Source organism: Melanaphis sacchari, unplaced genomic scaffold (genome assembly GCF_002803265.2).
Source record: "Melanaphis sacchari strain LSU unplaced genomic scaffold, SCAv2.0 Contig134_pilon_pilon, whole genome shotgun sequence".
Classification (NCBI taxonomy): Eukaryota; Metazoa; Arthropoda; class Insecta; order Hemiptera; family Aphididae; genus Melanaphis; species Melanaphis sacchari.
In genome coordinates this window covers 1,212,439-1,233,818 of record NW_020270560.1, presented here as the reverse complement: position 1 = coordinate 1,233,818, position 21,380 = coordinate 1,212,439, and the positions used below count along the sequence as shown (strand labels likewise).

General features: G+C 24.8%; 3 protein-coding genes across 5 annotated transcripts; 2 read left to right on the top strand and 1 right to left on the bottom strand.

The window, feature by feature from the left end:
• Positions 1-438, top strand: LOC112591426 (protein GVQW3-like). Its single transcript, XM_025335242.1, has one exon. The coding sequence runs from the start codon at positions 1-3 to the stop codon at positions 436-438; it is 438 nt and encodes a 145-aa protein (XP_025191027.1).
• A 2,623-nt stretch (positions 439-3,061) lies between these two features.
• On the bottom strand, positions 3,062-9,253 carry LOC112591456 (lysophospholipid acyltransferase 7). 3 transcript variants are annotated; one of them, XM_025335282.1, is made up of 9 exons: positions 9,140-9,253; positions 8,375-8,649; positions 6,588-6,714; positions 6,187-6,343; positions 5,962-6,113; positions 5,083-5,297; positions 4,822-4,989; positions 4,599-4,740; positions 3,062-3,510 (listed from the first exon to the last, which is right to left on the bottom strand). In XM_025335282.1, exons 2-9 carry the CDS (start codon positions 8,581-8,583, stop codon positions 3,322-3,324), a joined length of 1,359 nt encoding a protein of 452 aa, XP_025191067.1. In that variant the 5' UTR covers positions 8,584-8,649; positions 9,140-9,253; the 3' UTR covers positions 3,062-3,321. The 3 variants fall into 3 exon arrangements, with proteins under 3 accessions (XP_025191067.1, XP_025191069.1, XP_025191068.1); XM_025335284.1 differs by having other exon boundaries at positions 8,375-8,644; XM_025335283.1 differs by lacking the exon at positions 9,140-9,253 and adding an exon at positions 8,784-8,805.
• Positions 9,254-12,380: 3,127 nt separating this feature from the next.
• LOC112591486 lies at positions 12,381-21,066 on the top strand. Its single transcript, XM_025335335.1, has 5 exons — positions 12,381-12,527; positions 17,535-17,640; positions 19,417-19,644; positions 20,521-20,688; positions 20,728-21,066. The coding sequence occupies exons 2-5, from the start codon at positions 17,548-17,550 to the stop codon at positions 21,064-21,066; spliced, it is 828 nt and encodes a 275-aa protein (XP_025191120.1). The 5' UTR covers positions 12,381-12,527; positions 17,535-17,547.
• Positions 21,067-21,380: the final 314 nt, after the last annotated feature.

The following is a 21,380-nucleotide window of genomic DNA, read 5'->3' as shown; positions in this document are numbered from 1 at the left end:
ATGGAAAACCAATATTTAAGTTTCACAAAAGAAGAAGTTCGCGCCGTCATTCGGTTTTTTAATTTTCAAAATGTTTCTCCGACTGAAATTCATAGAAAATTAACCGAAGTTTATGGCCCGCACGTAATGTCTCGAAAAAGTGTATCGGTTTGGTGTACAAAATTTAATTCAGGTCGAGAAAGTGTTGAAGATGAAGCAAGAAATGGTCGACCAATAAGCACGTCCACCGCCGAAACCATTGAGGCGGTCGAAAAATTGTTACGATCGGATAGACGACTTAAAATTAGGGAAATGGCTACACAACTTGATCTACTAAAGACCACTGTACATGAAATTGTCCATGAGAAATTAAATTTTCGTAAGGTTTGTTCACGTTGGGTTCCGAAAATGCTTACACCAGACCCCCACATTCAGCGGGAAAGACTAAAGCTTGGCTAGAAAAGTACAAGTGGGAATTATTGCAACATCCACCATATAGTCCTGATCTGGCACCTTCAGTTTTTTTTTTTGTTCGGTCCGTTAAAAAAAACACTTAGGAGGAACTCATTTTCAAAATGAAGAGGAGGTAATGAACTCAGTTACAGAGTACTTCGATGAAAAATGTGCTGCATATTTCCGAGATAGCATTTTCAAATTATTCCATCGTTGGGAAAAATGCATCAATTTAAATGGTGACTATATAGAAAAATAGCAAAATATGTCTAATTTATTGTGTAGAAGTTTTAAAGTAATAAATTCATTTTTCATTATTCGGTATATTTTTGTACCTTATTTATCGGACAGCCTTGTATATATAATTATAAAACGTTAATAATGCCGAAAACGAGCGTCATATAAAACTAAATATTATTTATCATAGTTATTTAATTTATGTTATTTTTGATCATCTATACTATAAACTTGGATAAAACACGATTGACGATTGCGTACGTAAGTACCTACATTTGTTATCGCTGATACCTTTTTAAGCTATACGATCGTGTACGAAGTATTGAGCATTATTAATAATTTAAGGATAATTTTATTTATTTATTAATTATTTTACAATTATTTAATTATTCTCATTAAGTAGGTACCTAATTGTTATAGAAGTGTACATATTTTAATAAATATTTATTAGGTTAATAGTAAAATTAATATCATCTACAAACATGCACAATCGTATTCTGGTTCAACCCATTTATTTAATGACAATAGTGCGATTCACATTTAATATTTATTGCGCTAAAATGTCAAAATACTATTTTATCGTCAACAAGATCTGCAAGTATTTAAGTTGATAATAAGTAATAACGACATTTTTATGTGTTTTTGAATAATTCTTTACATATTTATTAAATTTGTTTTGTATAATTCATAATTTTTCATGCATATTTTATAATTTTTTTGTACATATTTTGCCTTTTTAACTCCTATAATTTTTGAACACTAGTCTTCACTCATCAGTATCCATTAATTGAGCGTAACAATGGACACAACATGTGTCAGACACGTCGGGCCTAAACGAATAATATTAAAACTTATACTATATGTATTTATTTTATAGAATGTTAATTTATACATTAAAAAAATAAAAATAATAATTTTCAAAAGAAAATAATATTTGAATTAAATTCTTACAGTAACATTATTTTTAATTTTTTTGTTTGAAATATTTAAAATGTACAAAAATGGTAGAAACACTTTTTATAAAAATATAAAATGTAAGTAATCTATTGTTAGATTTGATGTCTGTGTTAATTAAATAATAAATAATAATGAGAAATCAAAGAGGTGAGTCCAATGCTCACTCAGCAACAAAAGTAAAATGTTACACAGCAATATTAAAAGCAAGTTAAAATAATGTGAAATACATTAAAGAATGTTAAAATTATTTATAGTTATTTATTTCAACCAATAGTTAAAACGTACATTATAAATTATAATGCTAAAATAGAAATAAACAATCAAACACTTATTCAATTATTAAGTTCCTCATCGAAACATTTAATAAAACAAAAAAAAAAAAAAAAAAAAAAATTAATTAAGTCAAAACAATCAATTAAATATACAATTTATATTATCTAGATCAAAACATAAAAAAAATATACAAAACAATTTTATTATTTACGAAAACTCAAAGATAAATTTATGTATATAGTTAGCTTAAGCACATCATTAATTATATACATATAGTATACACAGTTATACTAAAGCATACAAGTATACATTATTCTTATATATTATAAATGCCTATAACTTAAACGAGCATGGCAAATCTTAAGTATATATAATAATTATGCGTATATTATGTGTGTCTTAACTTTTAGATAAAGGTATATTTTTATATCCTAATAATAATTAAGAATAAATATATTTGAGGGTGTTAGTTGGAAGTTTAAATATTAATTAAAATGATAAAGAAAAATATGGCACAAAATATTAAATTAATTCTTATGATTAAAAAACATAATATTTAATATGCATTTAAATTGATAAAATTGATTATTTTATAAAAACATAAATTATATGAATGCTACTAATTTTTAAAGCAATAATAGAATGTCATATTATACCGAATACTTTAACATAAAAGTAAATGTTACTTTATATACTTATATTTTATTTTAAATATTTCAAATCTTGTATATATTAATGATATAAAATAACCACTGTATAAAGACATTGTGTAAAAAATAAATAAAATAGTTTACACTAAAATTATTTATAATTTAAATTACTTATCAAATAATATTAAGTTTTAATGTACTTATTTTTATATACTTTGAATAAGCCATAAGGGAATAAATTTATGATAGGAGCATAATTAGTTGAATTTACATCTATAATTGTTACTATTTTTATAGCATTTACATAACACACATAACATATTCATTAATATTATTTATTCACAATTATTAGTTAATAAATTAATATAATAATAATAAACAGTTATTGTATTTCACATAACAATAGACAATAATTAATAGTCAAAATTATTTATATTTTATATCAAAGGCTATATTTTTTCATTTTGTATATTTACACTTATCTATAAAATTAAACTTAATACAAATAGCAATTAAAAATGTTCTTATAGATCGTATAAAATGTTATTACAAATGTCTTTCATATAGTGGTGAAAAGGCAATATTTTCTTTTCATATAGACCTATTGGTGTAGAAGGCCAATTAGATATAAGAAAAATATACAACTTATACATTAATTTTAAAATTATGGTATACTTCACCAAAACAAAACAAAACATAACATAAATAGGCTCCTAGTCTCTTAAAGAAATTCTCTGATGTTGACTGCAATAGGCCAAATAGTTTTATTTGGTCAACTATTTCGCAAATTGTTGAATCGAGAGATAGCATACATAGTTATCAAAACAATATAAGGGAGAAAATATATAGATTGACAGTATCTGAATATGAGGTCGATATGTAAAAGTTGAAATGTACATCCCCAAAATGAAAACTGATACATTTTCATAGTGTACAAGAAGAATGTCCACAATATGCGTTTCTATACAATACAAATAAAATATCAATTAAATATTTAACAAATCACAACTCTCTAGTTAATTTTTTTTTTAAGTAATAGAGTTTATAAAAATAAAACAAATAACTTATCAATTAAAAGAATATTTAGCTAATGTCCTTTGATGTCAATGTTTTTCTTAGATCAACAAAAAAAAAAAAAGAATATTTGACTTAATATGTAAAAATAATTACTGTTTCATTTTAAAAATAATTTTTAAATGTTTTAACCACCAAACTATTATTCATTAAAATAAAATACAAAAACACGTTAAATTATTATATTTTAAGTAACATCAGTTCCAATTTAATATGTAATATTGATGAAAGTAATAAAAACCAGAAATTACATTATGCCATTTTTATTATAAGAAACAGAATACTAAAAGTAATTCGTTAGATATTATACTAAGATTTCAGTAGTATAACAAATATTTGTTGGCGAATAAATACATAAGTTAAACTAAATTTCAATATTTCCCAATTCTTAATATTTCAAAAAGGTGCTACACTTGCTTGTGTTGTTTTTGTCTTACAAACACACAATATTAACTACTTTAGTAGAATCAATTTTGTGTTGTTAGATTTTAATATTACAGTGAATTTCTCTATATCAGTTTTTTTTTTTATCATAATTTAATCCACAATCAGTTACAAATAGACAAATAAATGAAAGTGATATTTGATTATATGGTTAAAAAGACAAATTTAAGAAGCCTTCCAGTGAAACCATTTAAATATTAAAGTGAAAGATAAGAATATTATCTGTGCTTAAATGTGATTTTTTTCTTTATATTATATTTTAACTAATAATATTAAACACTTATATCTTAAAAATTAAAATATAAAAAAAAATCAAAACTTAAGCATAATTAATGATTTTATTTTTAACTTTGATAATAGGATAATTCATTCTCATATTAAAGATAACAACATAAAATGTTCTTAATTAAGTGCAAATTTGCTATGTTGTATCTTTGTTGGGCAGAAACAACATAAACAAGTATAGCGTTCACTTAACTGATCAGTTATTAAAGATAATGTTTTCAAAATTCATATGTAAATTATACTTACGCCTGCAGAGTCAGCATAGTTACGGTATTGTCTATCATAAATATCTTCCACTGCCAAATAAAAAGGCACTGAACATAAACTAACATAATAGCCTGGGTATATTCCATGCCAGAATGCAGAAATACCAAATGCTACCAACGTTCTTTAATAAAAATAAAAATATATATCATGGTGAAAAATTTCTGACGTACAAAATACATAAATAAATGTAATTAGTAATTACCTAAGTTTTTTAATAGAAATTCTTCTATACACATACTCAGCAATCCAGTACTGTACTGTCATATTCCAAATTCTTGTAGCTCCGCGAACTGTAGAGATAGTTTCTACTTTCATGATATCAATACTTTCAATACAATCAAAATTGTAAGTCTCTCTTTTTCCAGAATATCTATGAATAGTGAAGACCAAAAAATATTTAAATAATTTCAAAGAAGTATAAAATTCAGTACATATTTATATATTTTATGAAATAAAAACATACTCTGTTTCTAATGTTTCAAAATTTTTAGTTGGACCACTTCCAGACTGTGGATCTGTCATTTCAGGATAAGCGCCCATTCCAGAAGCTATACAAATAAGCTCAGAAAAAATAAAGCCCAAATATAATCTTGTGCGAAAAATAAAAAACGAAGAGTACATATACCACAATCTGTATGACAATGATGTTGATGTATAAAAAGAATCATTGTTGAATTCCTAAAATATAATAAATTTAAACATAACTACAAATAGTTTGTACTTAACTAAAAAATTAAAGAGTTTAATTAGTACTATAAATATTTTATTTGAGTTAATTTACCATTTATTATTAAATATATTTTTATTTCTAATTTTAACAATAAGAAATATATATATTGTATCACTAAATTCAGATGATAGTGTCAGGAAAACTTTAAATTAATAATAACGAAACAAATTTATATATAAATACTGTATCATAGAATCAAACTATGTATCATTATTGGTGATACAATTTTCAGTCGCCTGCTTGAATAAAAATAATTGTATAAAAGAAAAGGTAAATAATTTTTATTATAATGTTTTACAGATAGTTAGTTTATGGTATTTAACTAAAGAAATATATAATTTTTTTTTTATCCATTTGGTAGCTTATATTTTAAAAGCTTTAAAGAAAATTATCAGGTATAATAAACATAAATATGTATGTTGTATGTGTAAGTAGTCCAAATAAAATAAAATAATATTCATTTATATATACATTTTTATTTAAATGTATTTTTAAAATAAGATACCAATAAAATTTGTCATTATTATTAATTACATCACAGCTATAAAAAAATAATTGTTTATATTTGTACTAAATACAAAAATTAAATTTATAAAATAATAATTTACTTACACTTAATGGAAATAACCAAGAAGTTGCCAAATAACAAATAATTAAAGTTGGGATTATACGTATTTTTTTAACCAATAAATTAATGTACGTAGCTTTTCTCCAATAATTATTATTAAATAAATCCCAATAAGTACGGTACTTAAAATATGGTCCTATAATACAAAGTATTTTAAAACAGATAAACATAATTCTTAAAATCAATTTATATACCAGTTTAATAATTACCTGTTAAAATGCCTACATAACAAAATGCATAATGAAAGACTTCTATAATACTAGGTTGACAAATCATTTTAAATTTTTTTTCAGCATCACATTTTGTATCCTTTTGTTTCAATTTAATTAAATAACTGTCATGGACTTCAAATGAAAGACCAACAAGCTATTAAAATAAAATAAGTTATAAGTTTTCAAATAAATATATATAAAAACAACATAAAAATTTAAAAAATTCATAAAAATATTGTGTTTAAAAAAAAAACAAGCATTCAAATGTAAAATGGAGAAATAATGTTAAAAAACACTAATTTAAAATTATCTTAAAAAATATCCTTACAAATAATAACTATTATTGAAGATTCTTAATTTTAAAAATTATTAGTTATACACATAATTTCTTTATATACCTTTAGAGTAAGCATCATTTGTATCAAATTAGTATGAGCTGGTGGGTATGGTATTCCAAAATATGTTGTCATTCGAAAGAATATCAAATATCCAAATGTAAATAAGAAACTTAATACATGACAATGCCTAAAATAAAAATAAATTCTTTTTAAATGTGACTAGGTAAAGAATAAAGTATGTATAACATATTAACATTCTCATACAACTATATATCTTTTCTAAACATAATATTGAACAATAAAATAAACTGAACATGTATTAACAATTAGAACTGCTAAAATATATTTTAGTACAATTCTTTAGTAATTATTTTCTTATGAAAAATGTAAAATTAAACTAACTTAAAAAACATACAAAATAAGTATATTTATTTATGTAAATTAATTTTCATTTAATTTTAATCAATAATTTTATACATATTTTTTATACTTTCATATTTTCCTAATATTGATCAAGCCAATTAAGATTTTTTCAAATCAAGCTTTATCTAGCACTGTTTGTACAACTGTATAAGTAAACCAATTAAAAATTATTTTATTTTATTCAACAAAATTATAAAATAGAAGTTAAATATGAATATTACTGATATTGATAACTGATAAAATTAATAAAAATACTTTATACTAGTGTCATGATAAAGGGAGTTTGGTAAATTGATTTCACAAAATAGTTTGAACTAAAAAACAAGTATACAAAATTTAAATTTAAAATAAAAGTTTTTTGAGTACTTACAATATTCAATAATTATATATTATTCTCAATTATATTTTATTTTATAAAGAAAGTATTAATTTTCAATTGGTTATTTAATATTTTTATTATTGATGTCTAATAAATAATAAGTAGTAGAACAAGACTATCTCTGACGACCTCATTAGTTGTCAATAACAATTAATAATTTAATTTTTAATAGTTAATGTACATATAAAAAAGAAATAAACTGTTAATCACTGATTATAATAAAATTGTAACTTAAGGCTATCCATGAAATATTCAAATTAAGAGGACGCTACACCTGAATTAATGGTCTCCGTTGTACAAGTGCATAACAGAGTTAATTTGTATTCAGTGGTTCATATTTTACTTTATTTGCTAAATATTATAATGAATTAATGTAGTATGAAACCTTATGTTAAGAACTTTATCTATATTTGCGCATAGATTTTTTACAATATTTCAATTTTTTATCAAGTTTTATGTATATAAAATAGTGTAGTTTAAAAATGGACATAATTCACTCAAAAGCTAAATTATTATGGTTTCATAACCATAATTTACCAACAAATAGAGATTAAATACTTAACATAAGTTTCATAAAAGTTTGATTCATTTTAATATTAAAACTGATGAAGCTAAATATGAATTGCTGAGTGTAGATTTGCTATGTTACACACTTGTAAGACAGAAACAAAAAATGTGGTTGTAGTGTTCTCTTAAATACAATATTTTTGCATTCTTTAAAAAAGAAATTGTAAAATAATAATAAAGTCTTCTAATTAATAATCAATACAATTTTTTTTTTTTTTTTTGATAAATTACATTTGTACACCATAATATAGAGCAAAAATGTATAAGTTTAAATAAAATGAATTATTTTTAAATGACAATGGTGTTTGAAAGACAAAGTCCAAGTGGTAATATAGTAAACAAAATTGAGTAAAACAAACCACCTTTTATAACAATTTTATAAACTACCTCAATAATATTGTGAATTTATCATATTATTGAGTTATTTAAGTAATTGATTTAATTCTAAAAAATGTATATATAATTAATGAAATCATACCTTTTATCAATTTTTATTAAAATTGAATTGACTAGTGTGCAAATTATTGGATGGACAATATGTAAACCGGAAACTGTTAGTACAATTATTGCTCCATAAATAGTTGATATCCATTGTTTAACATTTTTGTGTTTAACTTTTCTAAATAAAAAGCTAAATAAAAATGATAAGACCAATAAGCCAACATACACAGTGTCATCAGAATACATGGTTAGCTGTAGTTCACATCCACTTTGTTTTAGGGACAAATAACTTCATCTTCTAACTCTTCTAACCTAGGCAAGCAATAATTAATTTTACAAAAAATTGTATCATAAAATCAAAAATATTTACAATAATAATCTATTATATATATGTAATATTGCCTTATTTATTATCAGTATTAAAAATTGAAAAATGAGATAATTACTTTGATATATTGCGGTAATATTATACAGTTTTCAAAAATAAATAAATAAACGACACAAACCAATAATAATACTAATATTCTAAAATATCATTAAAATTAATCGGTATTCAAACAATAATATTAAAGCAACTTACACTATTCTATGAACATATAACTAACTATTTTAAATAGTTATTAATATTAAATAACTAACACTATGTTTATATTAATCATATTAGTATATAGTAAAATGATTGATTACCTACATAAATAATTAGCTTATTACTGATAACCTTTATTGCACAGTGTAAAAAATTGAAATACTATATCTATATGAAATGTATAAACAAGCTTAAAACATAATGATGTTTTCTTACCTAAATTGTATGGAATTACTAATATTCAATACAGGAAATCTAATAATTAGTTTTCAAATAGACGTTATGGTTATTTAATAAGTAAAAATCTAAAACTCGGTATTGTAAAACAATTTATTTAACAACTACTTAACTACTGATGATGCCAAAAAGATACCATATCATATGAAACCAAATAGTGTTATCAGTTTCGGCATTTTCTGGTTATCAGCTGGTGATAAAATTATAATATTATATTAAATAATCATAACATAAATATTATAAAATAGCTGTGTCAATATCATAAAATAATACGTATTATTACATTATTAATGATGTGCTGTAATGTTTCAAAAAAAAAAAAATAAAAAAAATACATTAATGATACACTTAAATTATTATAATGCAATTATATTATAATTTATAATGTATAAACATTACAAATTGCAAATATTGTTGTAGGCCTAAAATAGTTATAAATTAAAAGTGAAAAATTCAAGAAATTTTTTATTCTTAAATTCAAAATAGGTACATTAAAAAAAAATTATCAAAATATTAATTTTAATTTTTTCAGTCTTAAAATTTCACTTAAAAAAACAAGTGCAAAAACCAAATTTAATATTCCTTGGTAAAGTCAATCCTTGCTTACCTACTATTCAACTGTCATACAAAAGTTGGCAAAAGTTAAATTTGCTACTAAAAATATTTTTATTAATTATATAAAACATCTTATTTATAGGTAGGATCATAGATACTCCATATAAGGATATAAGGTAAGGAACGTAAAAATTAAATACAAAATTATCATAATTAGTGGCGAAATGCGATATCGTTAAGTGATTGTCGATAATTTTAAAAAGAATATTACCCGAATTCATTAATTAATGTTCGAATTAATCCCGCTGCAAAGCATTATTGTTTGTATTAGGAATTTAGGATGTTTGAAATATGTACTCAAAACTAATACATCTAATGAGTAATGACTTACGTAAGCCATTATTTATCAGATTCATGTTAATTATTGTTGTGACCATATCTGATCAAATCTAGAACCATGTAGTTTATTTACTATATTCAATAACAACAGTTTTTACTACCTACCTAATTCCATTATTTTTTTCATGATAAATCACAACAACAAATGTTATACCTACCTAAATAATAATAGATACTTTAGAATTTTGTGCCTTTGTGGTACTACGCGACTGATTTATATTTTATGTTACATACCTTAATATAGGTATATAAACTTAATTTATGGTTTTGGTAATAATTGTAAACTTTAATTTATAACAAAAGTGAAGTGATTAAAAATGGACTCAAACGTCTCAAACACTCAATATACACCAGATGAAACTAAAATATACATCAGATTTAGAATTGAAGCGCTTAACCAATAACTGAACTAGTGTCTGTTAATTAATAATATAGCCACAAAATAAATTAAATCTTTTCGGTATTGTTTATATAATATATACCTATTATGATGATATATATATATAAATAAAATCATCTTTTTACATATCTTTAATACCATTTACTACTCTTTTATTTTAATTAAATAAATTTAAGGTAAATTTACACAAAGTCATTTATTATTTTAGGTTTTTGAGAGATATTTTGGAACTATAAAAAATGAATTTTGGATTAATTTGGTTAATCTAAAGTAAGGAAATCTTCACTGTTATTGATCTACAATGCATGGTAAGTATTTACCTGTGTTGTGAATGTTATGACGTTTTTTGCTTTATTTTTATTTCAAATTTTATTTTAAATAATCGATTTCAATCTCGAATGAAGTTTAAAATTGTCTTTTTTGGAACTATTAAAAATGATGAAGGTTAGTAAACGGAATAATGTAACAGTTTCTTTCGTTTATGTTAGTCATTTGGTAACTGAAAAAAATTTTAAATTGTTTTAATAAAAACTTGATACTGATTAATCTCGGTAAGAATAAAATTTTCAAGACATAGATAAAAATAGACTACCTATAATTAAACTTTTTAGGATTTATTACTTATGATTTAGAGAATTAATTTTAATCGATTTTTATTCAAAATTATATAATATATATTTTACACATTATATTCATTTAAATTATTATAGATTATTTCAAGAATTATTTTTGTATATAAATTATCTCCTTTGATTTTCAACAAAGAAGTATTTCTAGACAACATTTATAATAACAAGTATAAATTATAAATAATTTTTATGATATTTATAATTAGATAAACAAAAGTTATAAGTTTGTTCCACAATTTTGAAAATTTAGTTAGTATAAAAGCTTCTATTAATAAATGCACAATTAATAATACAAATATGATGAGTTATTGCTTCATGATTCGTGCGGTTTCCTCGTTGCATCTAAACATAGTGGGCAGTAGAGAAGCATTGTGGAGTCACTATGCCAATCATATCCTTGACTAGTTGATATAAACCTAAGATACCATGGGATTTAATTTATAAATTTTTTAAAATAGCAAGATTTCAAAGGTTCTTGAATATAAATGTTGTTGGCTACTTAAAAATACGTATTATTATATTTTTAATTTGTTTATTAACTAACAGAGGTTTGTTTTGTTTAATTATTGAACTCTTTAGTTATAATATGTTATGACTTGAAAAGTATTAACTTAAATCTTCATGCTTTGGATCACATAATCGTATAACAATTTATACAACACATGTTCATTAGAGGTAAACATCAAAACTAAAATATTTCAAAAATTGTATGATGTAGTGATAAATTAATAACAGAAAATCTTTACTTGTTGTTATAAATTTAAAGTTTACGATGTTATTTTTCTGGTCAAAAGTATTGAATAATGTATTCAGAGTAAAAATTAATTTATTTTATTTAACTTTAATTATAATAATAATAAAAAACAAGATATGGTAAAATATTGTGTGTGATATACAGTAACGGGAAAGTTAATTTTTAAAATGAATTATACTTAGTTCATGTTTATCAAATTGAAATAAGAGTAAATTATTTATGTATAATTTACTCTTATTTAATTTAATAATTTTGTTAATCAAATAAAATTAATTTACAATAAACCGATTGTCAACAGTGTTTAACATACAAATCTGCTTACAAATCTCACTTGCACAGTTACACCTGCTAGTTTGATTTATATAGCTAAGCAATTTATTTTTGTTCAACACGCATGTACAACATTATTGTTACCATACGACCTACTACATATATTGTCCATATACATAAACGAATCATTACAATTACGAAGAATGTGGGAAATGTGCAAGAGAGACGTTGACGATATACTCATGTCGCCGCTAGCCGTTAACACCGACGATTTGATTGTGGTACCAATGCCGATTTTAGAATTTCGATATTTTGATGTATTGCCTAAAAAAATTCGGCTCCAAAACAATGGACTAACAAGTAAGGTTACAATCACAATTCACAAAACTAAGAAATATTATAAAGATGACTATAATTTTCAGAGTTTTAATTTTTAATGTATATTATACAGGAATCTCGATTTTTATGTATTTAAATACTCCAAAAAATATTCTACTTTAGAAAATGAAATTAAAAATGTTTGTTGTCATTTAAAAAAATGATAGCGATAAAAAACATAACTTTTTTTTAAATGTTGTTTTATTTGTACTGAAAAAAAAGAAAAGTAATATAATTTTGAAATAATAATTGTTTAATGATAAAAAAATCAACTTGTATATATAATCTCTTTATATATATATATATTATTAGGGATTTGTTGTTACAAATTTTAGACATTTTCGATATTAACAAAAAACGGCATCGCTCTGTTAAACAGTATACAATAGGTTTTATAGCTTATATACATAATTATTTAGTAAGTTACTGTAATGAATGTATTAAATTTTAATTCAATGATAAATCATATTATATGAAAAATGATTCTGAGCGAAGACTGACCGTCAACCTATATTACCTTCCTACTAAATATATTTTTTCATAGTAATTTATTTTACTATTATAGTACCTTATAGGTAAATTTAATTAATTTTTATCTAAAACGTTACATTTATTTTATTATTAATAATTATTATTATAATAGTATCTATATAATATTTATATCATATTATATTATTATTATTATTAAATATAAATTTTTGAATTAATACCTAGGTATTTAGGTATTATAGAACGATATGAATAGGTTTAGATAATAGATTTAAATCAATATTATAATTTTGAAAATATCCTCAAAAAAAACAATTTTAAATTACAACTAAATAACTAAAATCCTTAATCTTTTAAAACGTCAAATTTAATCCAAATTAGGATTTAAATTAGGTAATTATAAAAAAAAAAAAAACCATCTTCACAGATTTTTAAATTTGTTGGACTTCAGAAAAAAGTTCAAAAAACTAATAATTTTGTATTAAATTTTAAAGCTTTACCTGAAAATTTTTTTTATAAATGTTTAATTACAAATAATTTATAAATTGTTGTAATTTTTTTCAAAACTTGAAATGCTTTGGTATAAAAAAATTATGACTATGTATTTTTAATATGTTTGAATTTTTAGATAAAAACAACTTATGTGGGATCAAGTTCAATTATTAATCTAGCCTAAATATTTTTATTAATAATTAAAACTAAATAAATTCAATAATTTTATAACTTAAAATTAATAATTAGTTTATTTTAATATTTTTTAAAATTGCGTTGAACGTAGAGAATGTTAATTTAGGTGTCAATAGATTGTTTCAAGTTTCTACAGTTCATACTTTTTAAACTATGACGAAATTCTAACTTTTTTTAGTTTCAGTATCATTAACATTTTTTGAAAAAATTTTTATTGCCGAAATTTTTGATAAATTATTGACATTTATAGAAAAAATAAATTAAACATTTTAAGTGCCTATAATAACAGTTAACAAAGAATCAAAGTTTTTTAATTATTATTGAAATCTATTCCATACGACATAAGTAAGGTACCTACATAGAAAATGCTAATATAAACATTTGACGAAAATTGCAAGTACCTATCTGTGGTTATTAACTTTTTAATTATAGTTTATATCAAAACAAAAAATTATATTGGCTTACGTAATAATTTGTTTTTCACAATTTTATTATTAAAAAATATAACGGGAATTTTAAAACGTTGGTTGAAGGTTGAAGATTTACACATATTTACTGCTCTAAAAGGTGGTGATGAACATAAAAAAAAAAATACTTATCATTATAAAATCATTGTTTGATTTCATCACTCTGTTTAGAATCTAAATTAAAAGTGATTATTTTTCAAATTTTAATACACTTATTCTAATTTGCTAAATAAACTTTTTAAACATTAATAGAATTTATATGAATATATTTTATATCAGTTATTGTTTGTAGTAATGTTTAGATTGTCTAATTATTCGTGTTGTACACATGGTTTTGTCATGTAAAACATGCATCATTATAATATATATAGTAACGTTGAATGGTCTATGGGCTGCCGATCGACAGCCGTGCATCGAAGGTGCCAACCTAGAAGAGAAGTATAATTTTTCTCATTTGCATTTCCACTGGACGGACAGTGATGGTGATGAAGTAATTAATGAACACATCGTCAATGGTCGAGGGCAAGTATCAGGCGCAATTTTTATTAACGAAGGAGTAGGGTTTACAAATTTTCCTATTTCCCCTTACATACAACATACATAATATACACAATTACCACACACAAATAATCTATCGATGATTGTCATAAACTCATAAGCATTATTCTAAACAATTATTGTTCTGTATAAATTGGTTCATACTCGACCATTCAAGATTGTAAATGCCACTTCATAAATCGTGACTGCATTGATGCATAATCATTATTCATTACCATATAGATAACCGCGGTAATTGTTACGCATCATTTTTTACGATTTGATTTATGACACATTTGATTTTTATTACTTGACTAGTTGAGTCATAAAAATCTGATTATATTGAATGATTGTGCATGGGAACCGTCATAAAATTATCAAATTCGAAAATAACATCATTATAATATATTTCAATATTTGTAATTAAAATTTATCACAATATAGGTAACAATAACATTACTAATTTAATATAAAATATAGTTTTGTAGTGAGTTTTGTAACCAGTTGAGCCCTGGCAAGTATGATTTACATAATAGAATAATTAAGATAGGTAATGGATATTGACATAATAATATAATATGTTCATCGCCAATATAAGTGCCCACCTATAGTGAATATAGTATAAGAAAGAATCTACCTTGATGGCTAGTATTAGCCTATCTAGGTATTTGATATTATAATATAGACACATTAAGGGTTGAATAGGCCTGTTTTTGTGCTTAAAAACATGCTTTACACTCTTTACAGGATTATGTGCAACTTTTATTCATAAAATAATCCAATACAGTCGATCTTATTTATTTTATTTTTTTGAAAGAGAAATATTTCTTTTAGTGCAAATTAGACATCGATTTTCAAAATTATATTTCTAAACCATGTTATATGATTTTAAATATAATCAATTTTTGCAAGTTTTTATTTTATTTTTATTTTAAGCAATTTAAGTGTTAAAGTCCAATCCGTCTTGTAGAAAATCACACTATATCTAACAATAAAAAAATGAATTTTCTTGTAAAGATTATTTTAAGCAAAATAACTTAATGGCGATATTGATATGTGTGGGCCTTCAGTGTGTGACAGATAATCTCGGTACCAGAACAATTATAAACTAATTAATATTATTAGGTATTTACGATTAACACAATAAGACCACAAGTAAGCGGCCATGAGCAGCGAAAATGATATTGCACATTTTCTAAATATAACTCCTAATAATATAGATACGAACAAGACCCTTATTAGGTCTTCCGTTTACCTAATAAATTAGTAAATATTTAAAAATAATAAAAGCTGTACCTAGGTGGTACTAACTGCTGGGTACCGATATTTTAACTTAAGTTACCAGTGTATAGCATGTCCAAGCATCTAAGTTTATATCACAGAGAAAGGTGGTAATATTACACAAACGATCCATTAAGTTATGTCTATCAATGCAATATGTATTACTGACTACTGTGTAACAATGAACATTGAACGTGTATAAATGTATAATCGATAATTATTTAAAGCCTGTAGAGCAGGAATGTCCATCCCACGACTCGCAGTAGATATTGATGCGGCCTTCACTTCGATAGTTTATAAACCATCAATTAATTGTGTATACTATATTAATATTGTGAAAAAAAATTATTTAAGTATATAAAACTACAAAATATTAAAAATCAAATTAATTTAAAAAACAGGGATGGGCAAGATACTCAAAGATCAGTATCGCGATACTAGGTTTTAGATACTTGGATTTTGAGTATTGAGAATCAAGATATTAGAACTAGATACTCGATACTTTTTAAGTATTTAGATATTCGATACTGGATATTTACATTTTAAATATTTAGATTCTCAATATCCAATACTCGATACATTAAAACAAATAGTCATAAGATTTTTTTTTAAATTTTATTTATACACAATTATGTAGGTTGTATAATAGGCAATATTTATATTAATTAATTAATATAGACCACAAAATGTAATAACTTAATATCAATACATAGGCAATAAGTAAAGTTAAATCTCGTTCAACGTGTATGTGTGGTGTGTCATAGTCAAGGATGGGCAAGATACCTACTCAATCAGTATAGCGATACTAGATACTGGGATTTGGAGTATCAATATACTAGATACTCGATACTTCATATAATTATATCGATATAAAAGATACAATTATATGTAAGATGTATATCTTAAATACCTGTATCGAAGATACTGCCCAACCTTGTTTAAAATTGTATGAAAGTTTTACATTTATTGGATCTAATAGCACGGATGTGGAGCCAACATTAATTATCGATATGGGTGATTTAGTCGATCAGCTCGAGCCGATTTTGATAAAATATTATATTATTTAAATTAATTTTTTTGTTATAAATTAACAATATATATTTCCTGTAATTATAATTAGAATTTAATAGATTGTAAAAATATTTCTATTTATTATTCGCTATGGTAAAATTATAAAAAATGTATTGTTGTATTACAATCATTAAATTTAAATGTACCTATTATTATTAAAATGTATGTGGCTCACAACAACTCCTACTCATATGATGTGGTCTAATTTTCATAAAAGGTTGACATCCCTGCTATAGAGTATCATGTCTACGTCATAGTTCTATATCCATGATACAGTTGACACTGTTGACAGTTGTACGTAATTGAAATACATATAACAATATAACATTAAATGTTCTAATAAATGATAAGTTAAGTTAAGTAGCTGGTATTAAGTATGAGCCCTAGACTAGTTTTTTCTCTATCCACGTTATGGTGAAATTTAAAAGCATTATTAACATACTTTTTTCTTTTATAGACACGAGTTGGAAATGCATCTAATATTTTTCAAAGGGTCGTGTCAGACAATTTTTGAAGCTGAATCAGTAAAAAATGGTATTGTAACATTGGCATATTTATTTGACGTAAGTAAATATAGGTACTGAATAAGGACATACCTTCCTATATTGATATAAATATAATGCAAGTTGTTTTTTATATTATATTCTTTAGCGAGTGCTCAGTTTTGAATTAAAGTATAATTATTCATCCTTATATTATATATTATATAAAAAAAAAATACAGGCCTTTTTTATGTACTAAGTTTCTGACGACACTATTGAACTATTTTACGATTTATTTTTACAAAGTTTTTTTCAAATACTTTCCCGAGTGTCCTAGTATCATCATCCATTTTTTCATTTTTTGTTTGAGTATTTATATCATAGATATTCTTGTTTAGTTTGTGATAGTTTGAGCGGTAGAAGCAGTCTGACGATTCAAGTCTACGAATGAGATAATAAAATAGGTAATGAATATAGATAACCGATAAACAACCACTCTTCATTAATCACCCAGATACATACGAAATTATTACGATAAAATAATTATAACATAATATTGAGTTATATTTGTGTAGGCCCAGGTCAAAGGGTAGACGACAAAGGCACACGCCTGGGGTAGAATTTAAATTTTAATATTATAAACAATTTTTATAAAAATTACACCACAAAATATATTGATATTATGTTAAAAAATAATAAATACTAATTGTTTTTTTTTTATAATTCTTCACAAACAACACTTTGAATTTGTAAATAATGTAAATGTCCTCGACCTCGAATTTATACATTAATAAATTTATAATACAATTTATTGTGAAATTGTTGAATATAAAGATGGTTTGACGAAACGTCCATCAATCCATCTGCATTATGTTGTAATCATTGTGTTTTAAATATAAAAATAGATACCCTTAGCATAATGTGTTGACTAAAATTTCTGTTACCTATTTACTAGGTATTATAACACAGGCCACTACTGCTGTGTATATATGTATTATTTTGTAAACTTTTAAATACTTCAACAATTCAAATAAATTTAAAATGTATACAAAATTAATTTTCAAAATATTATTGAACTAAATGTTATCATGTTTATAAAAACAAATTATGTTATTTTCCCAATTTGTTCCTTATTTATCTTTATAAATACGACCAGTGTTTGTAAAAAGTACTAAATCTATACAATCTGCACAAGTGTAACTGTGTATTAGATAGATACTCGTATTTTTGTTGATAGGTTACCTTGTGATTTATTGATTTATAAGAGACTTTCCAAGCACTTAGTAATATATTATAATATAAAATATAGGTATTTACTAAGGATATAGCATATTATGTTAATATGTAATAACATTAACTAATAATGAATATAATAATAGTAAAACAGTATAAATTAATAATTACTACACAGTTCGATTAAATTATGTAAAGCACTGTTAATTATATATTTATACCTATAATCTACCACTGAATATCGTATAAGTCACCTTAATAATGAAAATTGTGTTTGAATTATATATAATATATAAATATACGTATAGCCATATTTCTGTGGATTTATGTGGCTAGGTCGTGGGAAAATTGATTTTACATGATTACTTAACAGAAAATTAATAGGTATCTAAGTAGTTAATATTAGGCGTCTATGGTCCGATTCCTAAATACCTACTTATACTTACTGATTTATTATACATATTTGAATTTATTACATCGAATGCAACTACCCTAGCATAATCTTAATTATTAACTGTATTCAGTAGTTATTTACCAATATTACATGTTTAATATTAATAATTAATAGATTAATATATTATGTGATTTGAAAATTATAATATATAAGTATTTGATATTTCATAGGTCACAGATAACCAACACCCAGGCATTAATCACATAACTACTTATTTGAATAGTGTACGAACGTCTGGACAAACGTCTAGAATACCCGTTTTTCCGTTAAGCCATGTGATTCATAATCAACCTGTCGAGTACTTTACGTATTCTGGCAAAATCGATAAACGCGGATGTGAGTGTAGTGTAACTCAGTGGATAGTTTTCACTAAAACAAGCGAAGTAAATCGAGAACAGGTACCCATTATATGAATAAATAGGTTTATATTATAAACTTAAGTTCAATATATTTAAAAAAAAAACATAGTCGAATAAGAAAAGTACTAAAAATTATAAGTAAATGTGTTATATAAGTAGGTCGTGTCATCAGCCACACCTTTCTTTAAAAATAGGAAATAATATTATGATTTAAGTAGGAACAACGAAATGACTACTTAATTTTGAATAATGAAATATCTAAATGAAATATATAATATAAAGGTAAATATCTTCTAGTACTTATTTATCCACTATCAGATTCGAAAGAGGAAAATTTAAATCGTTTTAAAGATGACACACTTAAAAAAAAATTATCTTTAAGTCCTAGTGTACCTATTAAAGTCATTTTTTTTGGAATGTGCCTTCCGGCTATCTCCCTACCAAAAACATTATAAAAAGGTTTGGAACACATTCAAACAAAACCTCGCGTTGTAGATGTCCTGTATAAAGGGTGTCAGCATTTATTATAACACACCCATTACCTATTAATTATTTAAAAATCAATTCTGTTACATTAACAACAGTCAACAATCATAATAATTATTAGGTCAACTTCAAATGAAATAATCCACAAATAAATTACCCTGCCACTAGCCACTCATCACTCCTCCCTCCATCTTTATAGGAGTGTTGACTAACACTCCTGAACCCATCGGCCATCTTCGTTTGCGAAACTGAGTCAGTCGCTGTGCCTACTTTAATATATTTTACAATATGTATCTTAGTACCTAGTACCTACCTCCTATACACCTGTTAAGAACTCATAAAAAATTAAAATATTTTAAAAGCATGATTTTTATTATTATCATGTACCTACCTACTACACGCGTATGTACGACGTTTCGACGCGTTCAGATGAATCAGTTTCATAGTATGCTGAACAAACACGGTCGTGCGATTAATAGGAATTATCGAAAGGCCAACCCGGTGCCAGCCGGTATCAAAATTCGTCCTTTCCTGGTTATGTTAAACGGCTTCCACAGCGACTCCTCGACGGACGGCGACGTCACGTCGGCAGCGGCGGTGACGGAGGAAGACGAGGAAGAGGGGAAGACGGCAGAGTTGCAGGCGGTCGTATGCCGATCACGTTCCGATAAACGAACGCAGACATCGGGACGCCGATCGTTGACTGTCATCACATCGGTCGGTGGCGGCTGTAATTCGCGCTGGCCCCTGTCCGTCAAGTCCAATAAGACGCAGCTGTTGCGGCGGATGTTCAACTTGAACAAGCTGTCGGTCCACTCGGTCCACAATTATTGGCCACCGACTACGAAGACGATTGCCTTAAACAATCGCAAGTCGTTCGAACACGCGCAGAGAGCGACTGACGCGAAAACCAAAAACAATTTGCGGCCGTCATCGCTGTCGTTGGTCAACGCGACCAGACCGTCGTGGAAGTAAATTTCACGTTGTTATGATATACGTACATCGCGTGGGTGTCACGTTCAAAAATGTACGACCAACTGTTGTTGTTGTGCTATGTACCTGTTATGTTATGTACATTAACTAATAAATAATACTGTGTATATTTCTACACAGTTGTGTACGACTTTGCAGGTCTTGGGCACAACCCAATTTACTTTTTAGTTACCCAGTCGTTTGCTTTCGTTTGAGTCGTATGTGAATGTATGTCTATTGGCTGCTACGTATGTATAGGTTACTTGCAGATACAAAATTAACCATTATTCTTGCTGTATCGGTGTTCAGGTATATAA